This window comes from Aspergillus costaricaensis, assembly GCF_003184835.1.
Source record: "Aspergillus costaricaensis CBS 115574 unplaced genomic scaffold BO79scaffold_69, whole genome shotgun sequence".
Classification (NCBI taxonomy): Eukaryota; Fungi; Ascomycota; class Eurotiomycetes; order Eurotiales; family Aspergillaceae; genus Aspergillus; species Aspergillus costaricensis.
The window spans coordinates 9,431-24,628 of NW_020291869.1; the positions used below are offsets into that span (position 1 = coordinate 9,431).

Below are 15,198 nucleotides of genomic sequence, written 5' to 3' on the forward strand. Positions count from 1 at the left end.
ACCCGGCTTAGACAAGCTCGGTTTCGCCCTCAGGTTTCTTTTTTTTTTTTTTTTTTTTTTTTTTTTTTTTTTTTTTTTTTTTTTTTGTTAAAGGGGTATCTCTTTACAAAGAGCAAGCAAGGGTAGTATTGAAGAGTTGTGTGAAAGTTATGAGCATGCGATTTGTGAGAGTTGTGTAGGGTGTGTAGGGAGAGAAGAAGATGCAGCGAGCGGGCATCTTCCCCTTTGATGCATCGAGCATACTCTCGTCTTCTTGATTCCTCGTCGCCTTTTCTTTCTTGTAAATAGCATTGGTCCAGCCTGAATAAAACACCCATAAAAGACTGGCTGCATCTGAAGCCGTTAGAGACGTTTACCGTTGATATGTCTGACACCATATACCTTAGCTAACATCCCAGACCGGGGTGCACCCAGTCGAAGAGGAGAGGAGAGGAGAGGCGAGTGTTGGGGAAAGCCCCGGGCGCTCATAAGTTGGTCTTACAAACAGCCCAGGAACATAAGCAAGTTGTTTTGAGAGTGGTAAAACACTCCTTAGAGATCTGTGACTTTACATATGGGTTCAGGTAAATATAGAAAGAAGATGGTCTAGACAGGAGAGGGGGGGGGGGATGATGAAGACCAAAGAGAGGAACGAAGAAAAAAAAAAAAAAGAAAAAAGAAAAAAGAAAAAAAAGAGGGGTTTCTCCAAGGAAAGCACACAGGCCTTTGCAAGTTCGAGATGATCTTGCAAACCAATCAAAAGATATCAAAACTGACCAGAATGCCAGCTCTGCACTTGCGACGGTAACATCAACACTGGTTTTAGACGGGATGGGATCCTGTCAACACATACTTCGCAAAACACGACGAAGAGGTGTCGTCAAGGCCGCTCACCATCCGGCAAAGGACTGAGGTCTGAGCACTGCGGCTCACAATGCACATCCCCTATAAGATTGCTCCTAGGGAGTGCTGGGGTGGGAAACAAGCAGGCAATGTACTCGAGAGTGTTATCGGTTTGGGGGAGTTCAAAGAGACTTAAGAGACTTTGTGGATTTCTAAGTAAAAAGAGGGCTGTTGTAAAGAAGAAGGGAAGAGAAGAGGGCTCGTTCTCCACTGCGCCAAGAGGTGTACATGGTGTAGAGCAGACAATCCAATGCCAAAGGAAAACATTCCAACGCGAAGCTAGGTGGTGTAAGAGCAAGACACGGGAGGAGAGTGGAGGAAGTTTGCAGGAAGCCTGAGGAGTGGAGGAGATATGAGATGCGAGACAGTACAATGAGAAGAGACTCTGGCGTTTACAGTCTCATCTCTTGGGGAGATGAGGGCGCAACTCAGTTTTTGCACAATGCACAATGATATCCATCAAACATATTAATATGATTCATTGAGTCCTATCAATAACGGATTGGTTCCTAACAATAACGATGCTGACAAGAACGATGCTAATAATAGCGATGCTAATAATACAACACAGGGTACGCTTTGTTCACAACTGCTCCATAGCAATGAAATATAGGAGTAAGTTCCGAGTGTTCTCAGAGACCTGACCAATGATTTTCCAAAATTTCTCATCATCGGCAGTCATTGTATGCAAGTGTACACACAGCTGAGTCACTTTTTGCCGGATGTTCGCTTGCTCTGATGTTAGAAACTTGCTAGCGAGATCACCCAGCCTCTCCAGGACATCCATAGGGAAGCGAGCTGCACGAGAGGTCATCTGACGCAGAATATCCGTAAGAATGTTGAACACCATAAGAATAGCACGGTCATTAAGCGACGCTTCCTCCGCAGAGACAACGTCCACGACAGCCTTAACAATGTCCCCAAACTCTGCCGCGCTCACCATCTCCTCCGCGGTCTCATTCAATACTATCGCCATATAGCAAGTAGTGTCGTAATTTTTCCTGGCTCTGATGATGGATTTGATTATACGAGATGCATACTCCCCCAACGACATCGTGGACCCACCATTGTCCACAAGTCGTTTCATGTGTCTGAACGTGTAACGCACTGTTATAAGCACCTGCGCTTTGGGGTCAAGCGGGCGCCCGAAGTATTGCTGCTTTTCGTCTGGTGCTCTCTCGAGTTCGCCCAAGAGGGCATCTAGGAGCTCGGAGTACTGTTCTTCGTCGTCAAAAAGCCTATCGTGAAATTCAATTAGCCCCTGCAATTTGTGGTACCCATGAATGTCCATACTCTTAGAGTGAATCCTGGGGATTCCCTTCTCAAGAGTCTGTCTCGCTTTCATTGGGTCCTTGGAGCGGGGACTAATGCTTCGACGTCTCTCCTCGAAGCGTTTTTGTGCTGCCTCAAACTTAGGACAGCGATGCGTCGCCGTGTCGTTACTCGGTCCGGTAGAGGGACGTGTGCGCGGCACATGTAACGAAGGAAGACGTGGCATAGATGTCTGTGGTGACCTATTATCACGATGGTCTGGCTCATTTTTCGACAGTTCCTCTAGAGCATTGTTTTTCGGTGCATCACGAGGGACTGACGGAGTGGTAGGTGGTTTTGTCTCTTTTGGAACAGAGTTTTCATTGCCCTTCGCAATAGGGGACGATGGTTTGGGCAAAGGGATCTCGCGCAGTCTCAGAGGGTCTGCCACTACGATAGGATGGTGTACAACAGTGGAAGTTATGCTGACAGACCGCTCTTCGGCTTCATCCGCAACTTCATCGTTCTTTTCCTTCGTGTCTTCGTAAATGACGACCTGATTTGTCGCCTTCTCTACAGGTTCCTTCTGATCTGGCGTGGCCGGGCGCGTCGGCTCAAGCCGTCGGCTCTTCCCCATGGGCCGCATGGGTGCGGAGGACAAAGATGAGACCTGAGGAGCCGACTCAGGCCGTGGGGTCATAGCAGTTTTTGGTGCAAGGTGTGCTTTCTTCTGCGCTGCGATCGCCTGTTTCAATGCACTTCTTCCCGGAATAACGTTGGTGCTGCTTGTAGGGGCTTTTTGAGATGTTGCAGAAGATTTCGAAGCATGTCGGTCTGCAGTTTGCTTGTTGCCAGCAGCCGGGTTAGCAGGATCTTTCTCCAATAGCGACCGTGACTTGGAGTCAAGGTCCGACATGATACTGTAGTCCGTTAGCCAAAATATTCACCAAGGTCACAGAACAGCATGAAAGTGGAAACTCACAATTTGGCTTTCTGAGGCCAGACGCTGTGGTATGTCCAGAAAGTCTTCCTCATTGCCTCACGAACACCAGGATTAGCATCACCAAGTCCTTTCTTCAGACTTCTCTCGATGAGCTCGGTTCCACCGCCGTGTTCAATGGAGGACTTGTGACCAGCCTGTTTATTGATGAGAGTGATGTACCATCCAGCTGAGAACAGACGCAACTGGACGTTTTTGTCTTGGGAAGCGGCGTAGACATGCTGGAGGATTCGATGAGTGTAAGACACGTTTCCAATAACAGTGTCAACGGTCAGATTCCCATTTTCGGCCGTTATTTTCTTCATACCGGCGCAGAGTTTGATGAGATTTTGCAGGATGATCTCCATCATCGGATCGATTCTAGGGCCACACTTTCGGGCGAGATCTTGAATGAGCAGACATCCGTTTGTTCCCATAGTAGTTCGTAGAGAGTTCACGACTTTGAAAATGCCATCCAAAATCGACTTGATAGCAGCGACAAAAGTCTGAGAGTATGCATGGGGCGCATTACCATGCGTAAGTCGGCGTAAAGTGATGACACTCTTTTCACGATGCACCCAGTTATCTTCGGACTCACGTCCTTCGAAATATGGTGTCATCAAACGCACAAATTCATCAATTTCCCGAGCGGATGAAACAATGATTGGTTCCACATCGGAAGGAGTAGGCTCTACTGGCCGTGTGCCGGACTGACTAGCCGGTCTGATGAGACTGTCTTGAGTGACGGTGTCGACGCGAGAGGCCGGTCTCTGATCAATTCGCAATGTTGGTTTCTGGTCAACACGCGAGGCTGGTCTCTGGTCAACACGCGAGGCTGGTCTCTGGTCAACACGCGAGGCCGGTCTCTGCTCAATACGTGAGGCCGTTTTCTGCTCGGCGCGTGAGACTGGTTTTTGCTCAATGCGTGAGGCCGTTTTCTGCTCAACACGCGAGATCGGTCCCTGGTCAATCCGCGAGGCTGGTTTCTGTTCATCACGCGAGCTCGGTCCCTGTTCAATTCGCAAGGTCGGTCTTTGATCAACACGTGAGGCTGGTCTCTGGTCAACACGTGAAGCTGGTCTCTGATCAACACGTGAGGCTGGTCTCTGATCAACACGTGAGACCGGTCTCTGGTCAATACGCGAGGCCGGTCGTGAAAGATGATCAGGTTCATCCGATTCAAGGCCAAGATTCGTCAGAATGATGCTGACAATAGACTTTCTAACATTGAGTTCACTCAATTGCTTTTTGAGATCTGCCTTCGCATGTGCGGGTGCATTCCTAAGTCAAGTTAGCGGCAGAGGCTTGAGGAGAAGACCAACGAAACTTACTGGAACAGCTCGACAATGGTCGCCTTGGCTGTATCTCTGACGGCACTATCGGCGTCCTCGAGACATGCCACAAGACTAGGGACATATGGACGGAAGAGCAAGCCGTATTGCTTAGCCATCTGCCAGCGGAGTTCGGTCAGCTTTGCTCAGGATCGATAGGAGTGAGACTTACATTAGCTAGCCAGATCATGCTCATTTCCCTAGCTCTGTTGTTTTTGCCGACAAGGGCCGTTCCCAGCACATGTTGTTCAACTTCATGGCTAGCTGCAGGCCAGAAGTCTGTGAACGCTTGAGCCGCCTGTGCTCTGACTCGCTCCTTGTGATCGCCCAGGCGTTCCAAGAGCACCGGGTAAAGGTGGCGAGCCTGCGAAGCAACTATACCATGCTGTTCCTGAATGAACAGTCGCTTCAAGAAGTGACCCATCGTGGAGAAACCAGCAGACAGAAGTGTCTGATGGGAAGAGGCAAGTGACAAACGCAACGCATCAAAGATCGATGGTATTGCGCTCTCGGGGACATTTTTCTGTTTGATGTCCGACTTGACAGAATTCAAAAAGCTGACCTTGGCATCTATAGCCAGATTCAAATTCTTTAAAGTGGCTACCAACTCAGTAGCTTTTGGTTCCATTTTTGCGAGCCAGTCTTTCACACTGGATGCATATGCTTCAATTAGAAGAAAAACAGACAAAAAGCAAAAAGCAAACAAGATGAACCAATAAACTCCAAACAACGCAAGGAAGACTACCACAAAGCTGAGCTCGGCGGTGCCGAGAGTGAGTTCGAATCTGAATTTCATTGTTAGAAGCAGTACTCAACCTCACAAAGAAACAGCTTAGAATGATAGAAACAGAACAGAACAACAGAACAACGAAACAATTTTTTTCTTCTTTTCTTCTCTAAAAGGCAAATTCAAAGAAAACAGATGCGGGTTTAAGAGCGTGAGAGTGTTGAAGTTCGATTTGACAAAACGTGGTATGGGAGAGAAGTTTGTAGTAAACAGGTGTTGTAGAGAAGAAGAAGAGAAGAGAAGAGGGGGAAGATCGGGGGGAGTCCATAAGCCAACAACAACATGATGGCGCTGAGGAAAGTGCACATACCTGCTATATTGGGTAGTCGCGATGAGAAGGATGACGGAGAAGGCGAATGGGGGAGGCAGGCAGGGCAGGGAGGGAGGGAGGGAGTTGTTACAATATGAGCTCTGATCTGGAAGGAGAAGGAGGATGAGGTAGCGACGAGGGTTGCAAAGTGACGCAGTGACGGGGAAACTTCTCAGCGCTTATCGCCGCGCCTGTTTCGCTTATCGGGCCGACGCGACTCCACCAGACTGGTTCACTTCAAAGGATGACAGCGAGGCGATCGGTATGTAGGGGTATATATCAAAGTGCAGAGTGTTACAGAATAGTAATGCATGGAGAGATGTGGGTGGTTTGGTTTCGTTGGATGATCGCAAAAATGAGGGGTGGTCGATGATCGGGCGGCGCGCTGTCCCTGAATCTTCTTTTTTTATTTTTTTTATTTTTTCTCTTCGCTTTGTTTACCCGCAATGATTCACCCCGTTTTGGGTAAACAAGTGGGGGAACTGGAACTTTTTCGTCTGCAGCCACGAATTGATTGTTGTTATGGCAGCTGCCCAACTTGTTGTTGACGAACTGGAGTTCTGCTTTAAGTAAGATTATGGTTGTTCTGAGTCTCATTAATACTATGGCTCTATTTTCTTCCCCCCCCTTTCTTTTTCTTCTTCTTCTTCTTCTTCTTCATCTGCCCTGATTCTCGGTTCTCCGCCGCACTACGCGTAGTACTACTAGTAGTATCTCTCTCATCTACCCCTATTTTCCTTTCTCCCCTTGTTTTATTAACGGAAGGTCTGGGTGACCTCTTAACTAAAGGTGGACCGTGGGGATAGATTCATTTTTGGATGCAGTCTTATCGATAGTTAACTCCACGGCCAAGACAGTTCTCCAACCTCGCATACATGCTACTAGTACGTTCTATTAAATTCGAGAATAGTAGTAGACTATTCTTTATGACTGGTAATTTGAAATATCACATCAGATTCACGGAGTAAAAGGCGCGTTGGACAGTAATTGCTTTACGCGACCGAGCCTGAAATTGCGCCGACGTGTTCCTTAGTTTGCTCTTTTCCTCCCCCCTGAAAATATATAATCACAACTGCTACTAGTACTAGTAATAGTAAACACCCGCAGCCCGAGCAACCAAAAACACTGAAGGTGAGTCATCAATGATTACTGTACCATTACTACTTGACTACACTGGTAAACGCCAAATACCCAGCGCAGAGTCTACAGATAGCCTTGAGACCACAATATCGATAGAATCCAGAACAATGAACAATATTAAATAGGTTAAATCCTGCTTTTGAAACTAATCACATACCACAGCCAGTCACACTGCAAGTGGATTTAAATTAGACTGCAGTAACTCCACTCGATCGCCGCGCCGCGCGGTGGATCACTCCAAAAAAGACGGCGGGCACTTGGACCAGCCTCGGTGTGTCACAGTGCGCGCGCGCAAGCGCGATGCAACAAGCGAACCTGACGGTCGGTGGAGGGGCTGTTCGCGTCAAGCATCGATTGATCAACTTTAATTCGGGTTTCTTCACCGCGATGAATTGTCCATAGTCTGGTCTGCGCTTGATTGGGTGGGCTTCCGCGACCCCTGCGGCGGCTATGCTGCATGCGCTACTGACTAGACGACGCCATGCTTCAAGCCTTCAACCTTGCTATAAGCGACGTAGTAATCCTCCGTCTTAGATTATTTCTACTACATTTCTATCTTCTCTTCATCCTATAGATAATTCATACACTACTACTAAGTATACAACACCCATTGAACAATGTCAACCTCCACACCCCAAGCTACACCCTCACCACTCCCACCCCAACAACAACCACAACAACCACCACCTTCATCTTCACCACCCAGCTCCAACTCCAACCCACCTCCCCCTCAAGACCAGCCTACTATCCCCCAACCCACCCTCCGCCTCCAAATCAACAACCTCCGCCACCCAGCCTCAAAGACCTTCCTAACCCTCCTCCCGGACCTAACCACCACACTCACCACCGCCCTCACAACCATAATCGAGCACCTATACATCCCTCCCCACCAGAAACAACCAACATTCCACCCCACCCCACCCCCAACCCGCTCCATAACGCTCCTCCTCCGCGCCATCTCCGGCGTAGCCTACACAACCGGCACGGAGCTAGACAACGACCACAAAGAAATCCACCTATCACTATCCTACATCGAAACCATCACCACCAACGGCAACAATCCCAACCCTACCGCCGAACTAACCGGCGTTCTCACCCACGAACTCGTCCACTGCTACCAGCACACCGCGCCCCCAGATTCTCCTCCTAATACCCCACACCAACCCCCCGGCGGCCTCATCGAAGGAATCGCGGACTTTGTGCGCCTCAAGGCGGGCCTGGAACCGCCGCATTGGAAGCGGCCCGCGTCGGCGAAGGAGAGAGCGGATAAGTGGGATGAAGGATATCAGCATACGGCGTACTTTTTGGCTTGGTTGGAGGATGTTAAGGTGGGTAAGGGGGCTGTCGGGATGTTGAATGATCGGTTGCTGAGGGTGGGTTATGCGGATGGGTTCTGGGAGGGGCTTTTTGGGAGGGGGGTTTTGGAGCTTTGGGAGGAGTATGGGGAATGGTTGGATGGGGGTGGTGGTACTGGTATTAGTAGTGGTGGTGGGTGTTGGGAGGATGAGATTGTTGATCGGGTGTAATGGGTATTATTACGAGTAGTATAGCTTTGGTGTATGGTGATGGCTGAATGGCGTCAGGGTCTTTCCAGGAAGGGTATTACTACCTATTAGGTGCTGTTGACGGTGCCATGCTTGTCCGTTGTGCGCAAGGTCCATTCATTCAGTAAAGTACATACCTCTATATACGTACTTCTCGTCTAGAGTAACTGTCTGTAAACAGCGTCATCCCAAGTCCATCTCTAGCCAGTCTTCAAAGATGCAATACAAAAAAAAAAAAAAATAGCGTTTAAATCGGATAACATGAACATAGAAATAACATCAGAAGAAAAATAAAAGAATAGATTTCCCATATTGTACAAATCCTTGCAATGGTGAATAGATGAGGGGGTAGCAGTATGTAATGTTGCATCGCTGTCAATCCCGCATTGACAACATCTATAACAGATATAATGTGTGACGCCGTTTCTTCAAATCTCTCATGCTCACTCCTACACAATCACCTCGCCCAAGTCCACGTGCACCGGCTTCCAGGGCGCGGCTCCCTCTTCCTCCATCGAACTAGGCACACGCACGTTCAGCGGACTGTACAAGTACCATCCCTTCAGGGCGGCGACGGCAGCCCTGGAACGAGCCTCGAGCAGACTGGCGCCAGCGCCCTCGCCCAACTTATCCTGACCAGAGTAGATGCCAACGACGAACACGGGGTGTCGGCTCTTGCGACCGGTTTCACTGATGATCCGGGCAACGGGCTGCTCGAAGTTCTCCCGAGCACACAGGCGGGCAAGATCCCGAGCGGGTTGGGAGAAGTTGAACAGGTCGGAGATGTTGAGGTGACGAGAGAGGAAGTGCTGCTCAAAGAAACGCTTGGCAGCAGGGCGGCCTGCGTGCAGGTAGATAGCACCCATCACAGCACGCACAAAGGTTGCGTTAGCCTGTTCGGCGGTCACGCCCTGGATGTTCTGGGCGTCCTGCTTGGACTGTTCCGAGGGATCCTTGGGCCCCTTGACTGGGTCTCCGAACTCATTGTCGTAGACGACACTTGACGTGATCGACTTCCGCCAATGTGTCTGATCTTCGTGAGGTCTCGCTGTGCCAGTGACAGGCTTCGAGTGCACATCAACTCCCGGGAGGACTCTGTTGAACTGCAGGTAGCCGGGGTCAACTTCTCCACCAGGAGCAGCAGCGGACTCCACACCCCATTCTCTCGCCATTGCGGCCAATGTCTTAGGCCCGACATACGCATACATGGCTGCGAATATAACGGTCAAGGGGAGTCGGGGATACGTGCAGATGAGGTATTCGGAGGTGTAGTGTGTCAACAAATCGTGACCAAGGGTGGCCAGAGACTCATTGTTGAATTTGGGGTTGGGATCAGCCGAGGCGTCCACGAGAGAGCGAGCGAGGGTCTCGAGGGGTAATCGTGAAGGGAGGTAAAGTCGTGCGTGAAGCGCAGCCAGTTTGGCGGACTCGCGTGCGGCCTCGACCGGGGGAGACGGGAGTTGGTACTTCGACTGTCGGGAGGTAGGGGGGCGAATAGATGATGCTAGAGGGTCTTCCTCGAGCAATTGATCATTGGCAGCCGGCGCAGCAGGCGAAGCGGTCGATTGATGCCGGATGCCAGTGTAGAGACGGTGCTGCAGGCGGCCACCAGTCCGGGCCTGCGCCGAAAGGACCGAACTGCTCCATCGTTGGAGCTGCAGCCTCTTCATCTGGGCAACTGTGTGGGTATTGGGCCGTAAATTAGAAAAAGACCGAATTCAATTGTAATGACCGCCCGGGGACGTGGCGTGGAGTGTTCAAGACGGGGGCAGATCCAACTTGAGCCGGCACGAACTTTTGGTCGGTAGAGAAAAGTCGAGCTTCGGAGAAAGTCACGGGGTCTGGCGGTCGTGTGAGAATCGGCCAGGTGGCGCTAAACCAAATACGGATATAGCGTCACGGGGTCTGGGACGAGGGACGAACGACGGCCATTTCGGCTTCCAACCCGCTCAGAATAACGACGAGCTTCTCAGCGAGCCATTGTCCACGTCTTTTCCCTACGTTCATTCTAGATACCCTCAATACACCATGGGTGGAGGCGGCAAGATCCCGTATGCGACTCTTCTCCCACCTGGGACCACCATTGCATCTGAGATTGACTGAATTCTTTCCGCAGGTATCCCAAGGAAGTCTGGTCTCCCGCGGGTGGCTGGTACGCTCAGCCCGCAAACTGGAGGGTCAACACGGCCATCATTGGCGCCGCTGTCCTTGGAGTTGTCGCTGTGACCTGGAGCATCAGTGCCGACCGTGAGCACCGTGACAAGATGCCGGAACCCGGCAGATTCTTCCCCAGTCGCTAGTCAGTCCCCTCAGCCAATCTCGTGTCATGTGTTTCTAAGCAGCAGTCATTGACTTTATATTGCTTCTATCTAGCTGGAGCCGGGAAATCAGAGAACACGAAAAGCAGCTGGCCGCCCAGAACCGGTCATAGAGCGGCAACAGGATGAAGAGGTAGTTGTGGGAAAATGAGTACCTGTGGTGGTTTTCTATGGCATGCCAGGTTTTGTTTCATAATTTTGTGGGCTGTACGACAATAGAAGGGCGTTCTTCCATACGGTCAGTTGATCTGAAAGTGCTTCTGAGGAGACTCTTCCAATGTTCGATACAAGCGCTGTGTGTACAGACGGACCCGTTCCGTGAACTCAGTCTCGTTCCAAAGCTCCTTTCCATCACTGGATGTAGACATGCGCGGCACTCCGATCTGCTCCACTACGAAGCTGGCCGCCACAGTAGCGAAAATCAAGGCCGTCAAGACCTGGCTATGCTGTGCAGCAGCTTGCACTGCTTCCTGCCATACCGTAGATCCTGCGAGGACCGAGTCGACAAGATTGGCTGGTTCTCTGCCTGAACTGACCATGCCCTGTGTCAGGGCACCCAGAAAAGAATTGCCCGCGCCAGTGGGGTCAATCACCGCTGACACCCCTGAAGCACTGGGCTGATGGTAGGCGGGCAGCCAGACCCTCTGGGATCTAGAGTAAGCGTAGCTGCCGTCTTTACCGGCTCTGATAACCAAATGCCCGTTCCCATCTGGACCAATACCTGACTCAAGGATCTTCTTGACGATGCTCTTCCCATAGTCGGTGTCCTCGCTCCATCCAGGCTGGCCAAACATCATTCCGAGTTCCAGTTCGTTGGGGCTCACAACATCTACAACTTGGTTTGCCGCAAGGAACCGCTCTTGCTCTTCTGGCGTGCATAGATCCGGCACAGGTTCCCAAACGAAAATAGGTCTTTTCGCAGCGTGCTCCACTGGGGGAGCTTTGCCTGCTCGCTGTAGTTCCTCCCGTCTGCGCAAGATTGTTTGTACAATTGAAATGCAACGCGAGGATGAGCAGACCATGTGGAAGGTCTTGGAGAACACCTGAGCATCAGACAGCATTTCTGGTTCCAGGCGCAACTTTGGGGTCAGGTATTTAAAGTCTGCGACAAATTAGTTTTTGTGTCGTTATAGCTGCAGATTCTAAGGATGGATACCGACCTCGCTTCTCATTCGGACCGTAACCATTCCAGGCCCTGGTTGTCAAACGACTGTGGTCCTCCCGGAATACACAGTTTGTATCCCACGACTTGAGCAGATCGAGAACATCTGGAGGGAAGTCGGAGCCAACATCCACAATCCAGCTCACGGCCTGCGAATGTTCTCTTCCGGTTACCAAGCGGGCACCAACGACGGCAAACGACGCTGCGCCTCCTAGAACATTCTTTACGTTTGGTCTTGTTCCATCGAAGTCTATATCGTCTATATCACAGGAAAGGGGGGTTCCGTAAGTACATAGTGCGATTTCGACTGCGAATGGGTAGATCATGGCGTACCAAGGATGAACATGCCCATTGTGCAGAAGTCCACATTATCTCTAGAGTGCTCCGAGGAGCCATGACCCTTCAACATGGTTACGGAAGCGCTCAATTACCTTGAAGGGAGAAAGACTGGTGAGATATTGTACTCTGGCGGGGTTCGAGGGATTCAATCCAATCCGCCGCTTGAGTCGCCGTCATGGCGGCCTTATCGGATTACCGGCTGATACCACCAACGTCATGGGAGACGGGCGGATAACAGCCACGCTGGCGTACCGTATGGTATGACCCACTATCAGGAGCTCCAGGCCTCAGGCACGGGTCAGGAGCATCGCCGTCTCATGCAATTCCAACGGCTGCCTTGATCCTCTCCCTCCTCAGCATCTTCTTTTTTTCTGCCTACAGGTCGCTACTGACCCTTCTTCTATCTCTCAATCGTGGCACACGGTAGCCCGTGCCCCTTAATAGCTCCCTTTGTCCTCCTTTACTCCGACTGTCATCAATAGCTCCCTCCCTCCTTACTTCGACAGGGGCCGTCAAGATGGCGACAGGAAGCCACATGCATAATCTTACCACCCTTATCAAGCGGTAAGCCTTGAATCAGATGCGCTTGGAACTTCAGCGCTGTGCTCTCTTCTATTCTTCTATACATCCCTCTATCAGTACCATGTGCGACCGGTTACATGTGTTTCTAACCAGCTGGAAATGCCAACAGGTTGGAAGCCGCAACCTCCCGCTTGGAGGATATGGCTATGTCACTGGATGACCCCAACTCGCCCAAGACCATAGCCCCCCCTGCTGTGCCTGAAGCTGCTACTCCTGAGCCTCCCAAGTCAGCTCCCGCTGCGGCTCCCGCGCCGCCTCCCATCCCGCCGCAAATCCAGGACTTTGACACACTGATTAACGAGGATGTCCGGAACTTTGTGGAATTGGGCCAAAAGATCAACGGCTTAGTTGGAGAACAGGTAGGAGAGAAAGCGCATGTTCTGCTGAGTGCATTGCTCACAATTTTCGCAGTCCAAGGTAGTCCTTCAAGCCTTCGAAGCCGAGCGCACTTACCTCCTTGTGTCCACGAAAGCTAGAAAGCCCGAGCAGCAGCCCCCGGAGCTCATGACGGGCCTCCACAATGCTTCGGACAGCATCAACAACATTCGCGAGTCGAACAGAGCTTCTCCTCTCTTCAACCACTTCAGCGCAGTCGCGGAGGGTATTGTTGCCCTGGGCTGGTTCTTCGCGGACAAGCCCGCCGATTTCGTCACCGAGATGGCTGGAGGTGTCGAATACTACGGAAACAAGGTCCTGAAGGAATACAAGGAGAAGTGCGCCGCCTAAACAACCTCTGTAATCCCAACTGGAGCTGACCCATGTTGCAGGGACCGTACCCACGTCCAGTACATCCAGGCCTACTACCAGATCTACAAGTCCCTCGCCGCGTACCTGAGGAAGCACTACCCTAAGGGCCTGACCTGGAACGACAAGGATGGAATCGACGCTCAAGAAGCTCTTAGACAGGTCAAGGCCGGTAGCTCTGGCCCTGCCGCCGGCGGTGCTGCTCCTCCTCCCCCGCCACCCCCTCCAGTTCCGACTCTGAACGTTCCTGGCGGTGTTCCTCCCCCTCCTCCCCCGCCGCCCGGCGTTCCTCCTCCGCCTGCAGCAGCCCCAGCTGCACCAGACATGTCAGCTGTCTTCGACCAGCTGAACCAAGGTGAATCCGTCACCGCTGGTCTTCGGAAGGTCGACAAATCCCAGATGACGCACAAGAACCCCAACCTTCGCGCCAGCTCCATGGTTCCCGATAGCCCAACCTCCGGAGGTAGCGCCGTTCGGGGCAAGTCGCCTGCACCCAGCAAGAAACCCAAGCCGGAGAGCATGCGCGCTCGCAAGCCGCCGCGCAAGGATCTGGAGGGCAGCAAATGGTTCATCGAGAACTTCGATAACCCGGGCGAGATCGTTGAGATCAACGCGCAGCAGAACCACTCTATCCTCATCTCGCGCTGCAACAAGACCATCATCAAGATCAACAACAAGGCCAACGCCATCTCCATCGACAACTGCACCGGCCTCTCCCTTATCGTCGACTCCCTCGTCAGCAGCCTTGACGTCATCAAGTCCCCCAAGTTCGCCCTCCAAATAGACGGCGTCGTCCCCACCCTCCTCCTGGACCAGGTCGATGGCGCTACCGTCTACCTGGGCCAGCAGAGCCTGGCCACCGAGGTCTTCTCCAGCAAGTGCACTGCAGTCAACATCATGCTCCCTCCTAAGGAGGGAACCGACGAGGATACCAAGGAGTGCCCCATTCCCGAGCAGATCAAGACATACGTGAAGAACGGCGTTCTGGTCAACGAGATCGTTGAGCACGCTGGTTAGATTTGCCTATTGGATAGATACTGCATATACATGTAGAATCTTGGATATTACTTACCCCCCATCTCCGACAACAACAACCACAACCTATCACTACCCTTGCCACCCAAAATGGAGGCGATAATATGCGGCAGTTGAAAACCAACTTCTTGGAACTTCAGTGCTGTGTTTTATTCTACTCAATCCCTGTAGATAAAATCTTTTCTTTTCCGTTGAAATCTTATCTTCCGCTATTACTATTTAGGACGTGTGAGGACGTGTGAGGACGTGTGAGGACGTGTATGGAAACAGGATGAGCCTCAGGTGTCCCTCCCCCTTTCCCCACTCCATCCACCCCCAGCAACCATGAACTACACAGTACTTAAAGGGATAATAAGAGACGTAAAAGAGGAGATAATCCAATTACCGCACATCAAAACCTACAGTAACTATGCGACACATGTTATATAACATCCACAAGCGTAGTGCAGACTGAATCAAGGCGAAACACAAAGTAAAATCAGATTGTTTCCGTATTAGGCCCCCCCCAACCCCGAAAACAATTACAAGACTGCATGACACTGCTATTCCCAACGATAGTATAGAACAAAGAGAGAGATTATTGCTGCTGAACGCACAGTCCACATCGGTTGTTTAACTAGTGTTCGATCGACATCAGGAAGAATTGAAGGTATCGGCTAAAGGAGAGAGATAAAGGGAGGAAAGACTTATTCAAGATATCTAAAGTAGTGGAATATGTAAAGAAGAGAGAAAGGGTGACATGTTGAGGTGGGTATATTTGCTAGTTCCCGTACTGTGATGATTGTCCTGTGCGC

The 15,198-nt window shown here is 51.0% G+C and overlaps 6 protein-coding genes across 6 annotated transcripts; 3 read left to right on the plus strand and 3 right to left on the minus strand.

Moving 5' to 3' along the window:
• Nucleotides 1-1,465: 1,465 nt before the first annotated feature.
• On the minus strand, nucleotides 1,466-5,071 carry BO79DRAFT_162129 (uncharacterized protein; the record flags this gene model as incomplete). The annotated part of the gene is made up of 4 exons (XM_025679056.1): nucleotides 1,466-3,053; nucleotides 3,116-4,393; nucleotides 4,444-4,562; nucleotides 4,616-5,071. The coding sequence occupies 4 exons, from the start codon at nucleotides 5,069-5,071 to the stop codon at nucleotides 1,466-1,468; spliced, it is 3,441 nt and encodes a 1,146-aa protein (XP_025533778.1).
• Nucleotides 5,072-7,284: 2,213 nt separating this feature from the next.
• On the plus strand, nucleotides 7,285-8,253 carry BO79DRAFT_249127 (basic secretory family protein; the record flags this gene model as incomplete). The annotated part of the gene is made up of 2 exons (XM_025685756.1): nucleotides 7,285-8,168; nucleotides 8,231-8,253. Exons 1-2 carry the CDS (start codon nucleotides 7,298-7,300, stop codon nucleotides 8,251-8,253), a joined length of 894 nt encoding a protein of 297 aa, XP_025533779.1. The 5' UTR covers nucleotides 7,285-7,297.
• A 197-nt stretch (nucleotides 8,254-8,450) lies between these two features.
• On the minus strand, nucleotides 8,451-10,008 carry BO79DRAFT_212186 (mitochondrial 54S ribosomal protein mL44). The gene has a single exon (XM_025683156.1). It carries the CDS (start codon nucleotides 9,892-9,894, stop codon nucleotides 8,674-8,676), a length of 1,221 nt encoding a protein of 406 aa, XP_025533780.1. The 5' UTR covers nucleotides 9,895-10,008; the 3' UTR covers nucleotides 8,451-8,673.
• Nucleotides 9,952-10,718, plus strand: BO79DRAFT_279470 (uncharacterized protein; the record flags this gene model as incomplete). Its single annotated transcript, XM_025687982.1, has 4 exons — nucleotides 9,952-10,024; nucleotides 10,119-10,275; nucleotides 10,341-10,523; nucleotides 10,598-10,718. The coding sequence occupies 4 exons, from the start codon at nucleotides 9,952-9,954 to the stop codon at nucleotides 10,653-10,655; spliced, it is 471 nt and encodes a 156-aa protein (XP_025533781.1). The 3' UTR covers nucleotides 10,656-10,718.
• Nucleotides 10,719-10,781: 63 nt separating this feature from the next.
• Nucleotides 10,782-12,113, minus strand: BO79DRAFT_249129 (pfkB family carbohydrate kinase; the record flags this gene model as incomplete). The annotated part of the gene is made up of 3 exons (XM_025685757.1): nucleotides 10,782-11,644; nucleotides 11,703-11,954; nucleotides 12,038-12,113. The coding sequence occupies 3 exons, from the start codon at nucleotides 12,111-12,113 to the stop codon at nucleotides 10,782-10,784; spliced, it is 1,191 nt and encodes a 396-aa protein (XP_025533782.1).
• Nucleotides 12,114-12,398: 285 nt separating this feature from the next.
• On the plus strand, nucleotides 12,399-14,762 carry capA (adenylate cyclase-binding protein). The gene is made up of 4 exons (XM_025681866.1): nucleotides 12,399-12,607; nucleotides 12,735-12,984; nucleotides 13,037-13,338; nucleotides 13,393-14,762. The coding sequence occupies exons 1-4, from the start codon at nucleotides 12,561-12,563 to the stop codon at nucleotides 14,384-14,386; spliced, it is 1,593 nt and encodes a 530-aa protein (XP_025533783.1). The 5' UTR covers nucleotides 12,399-12,560; the 3' UTR covers nucleotides 14,387-14,762.
• The last annotated feature ends 436 nt before the right edge of the window (nucleotides 14,763-15,198 follow it).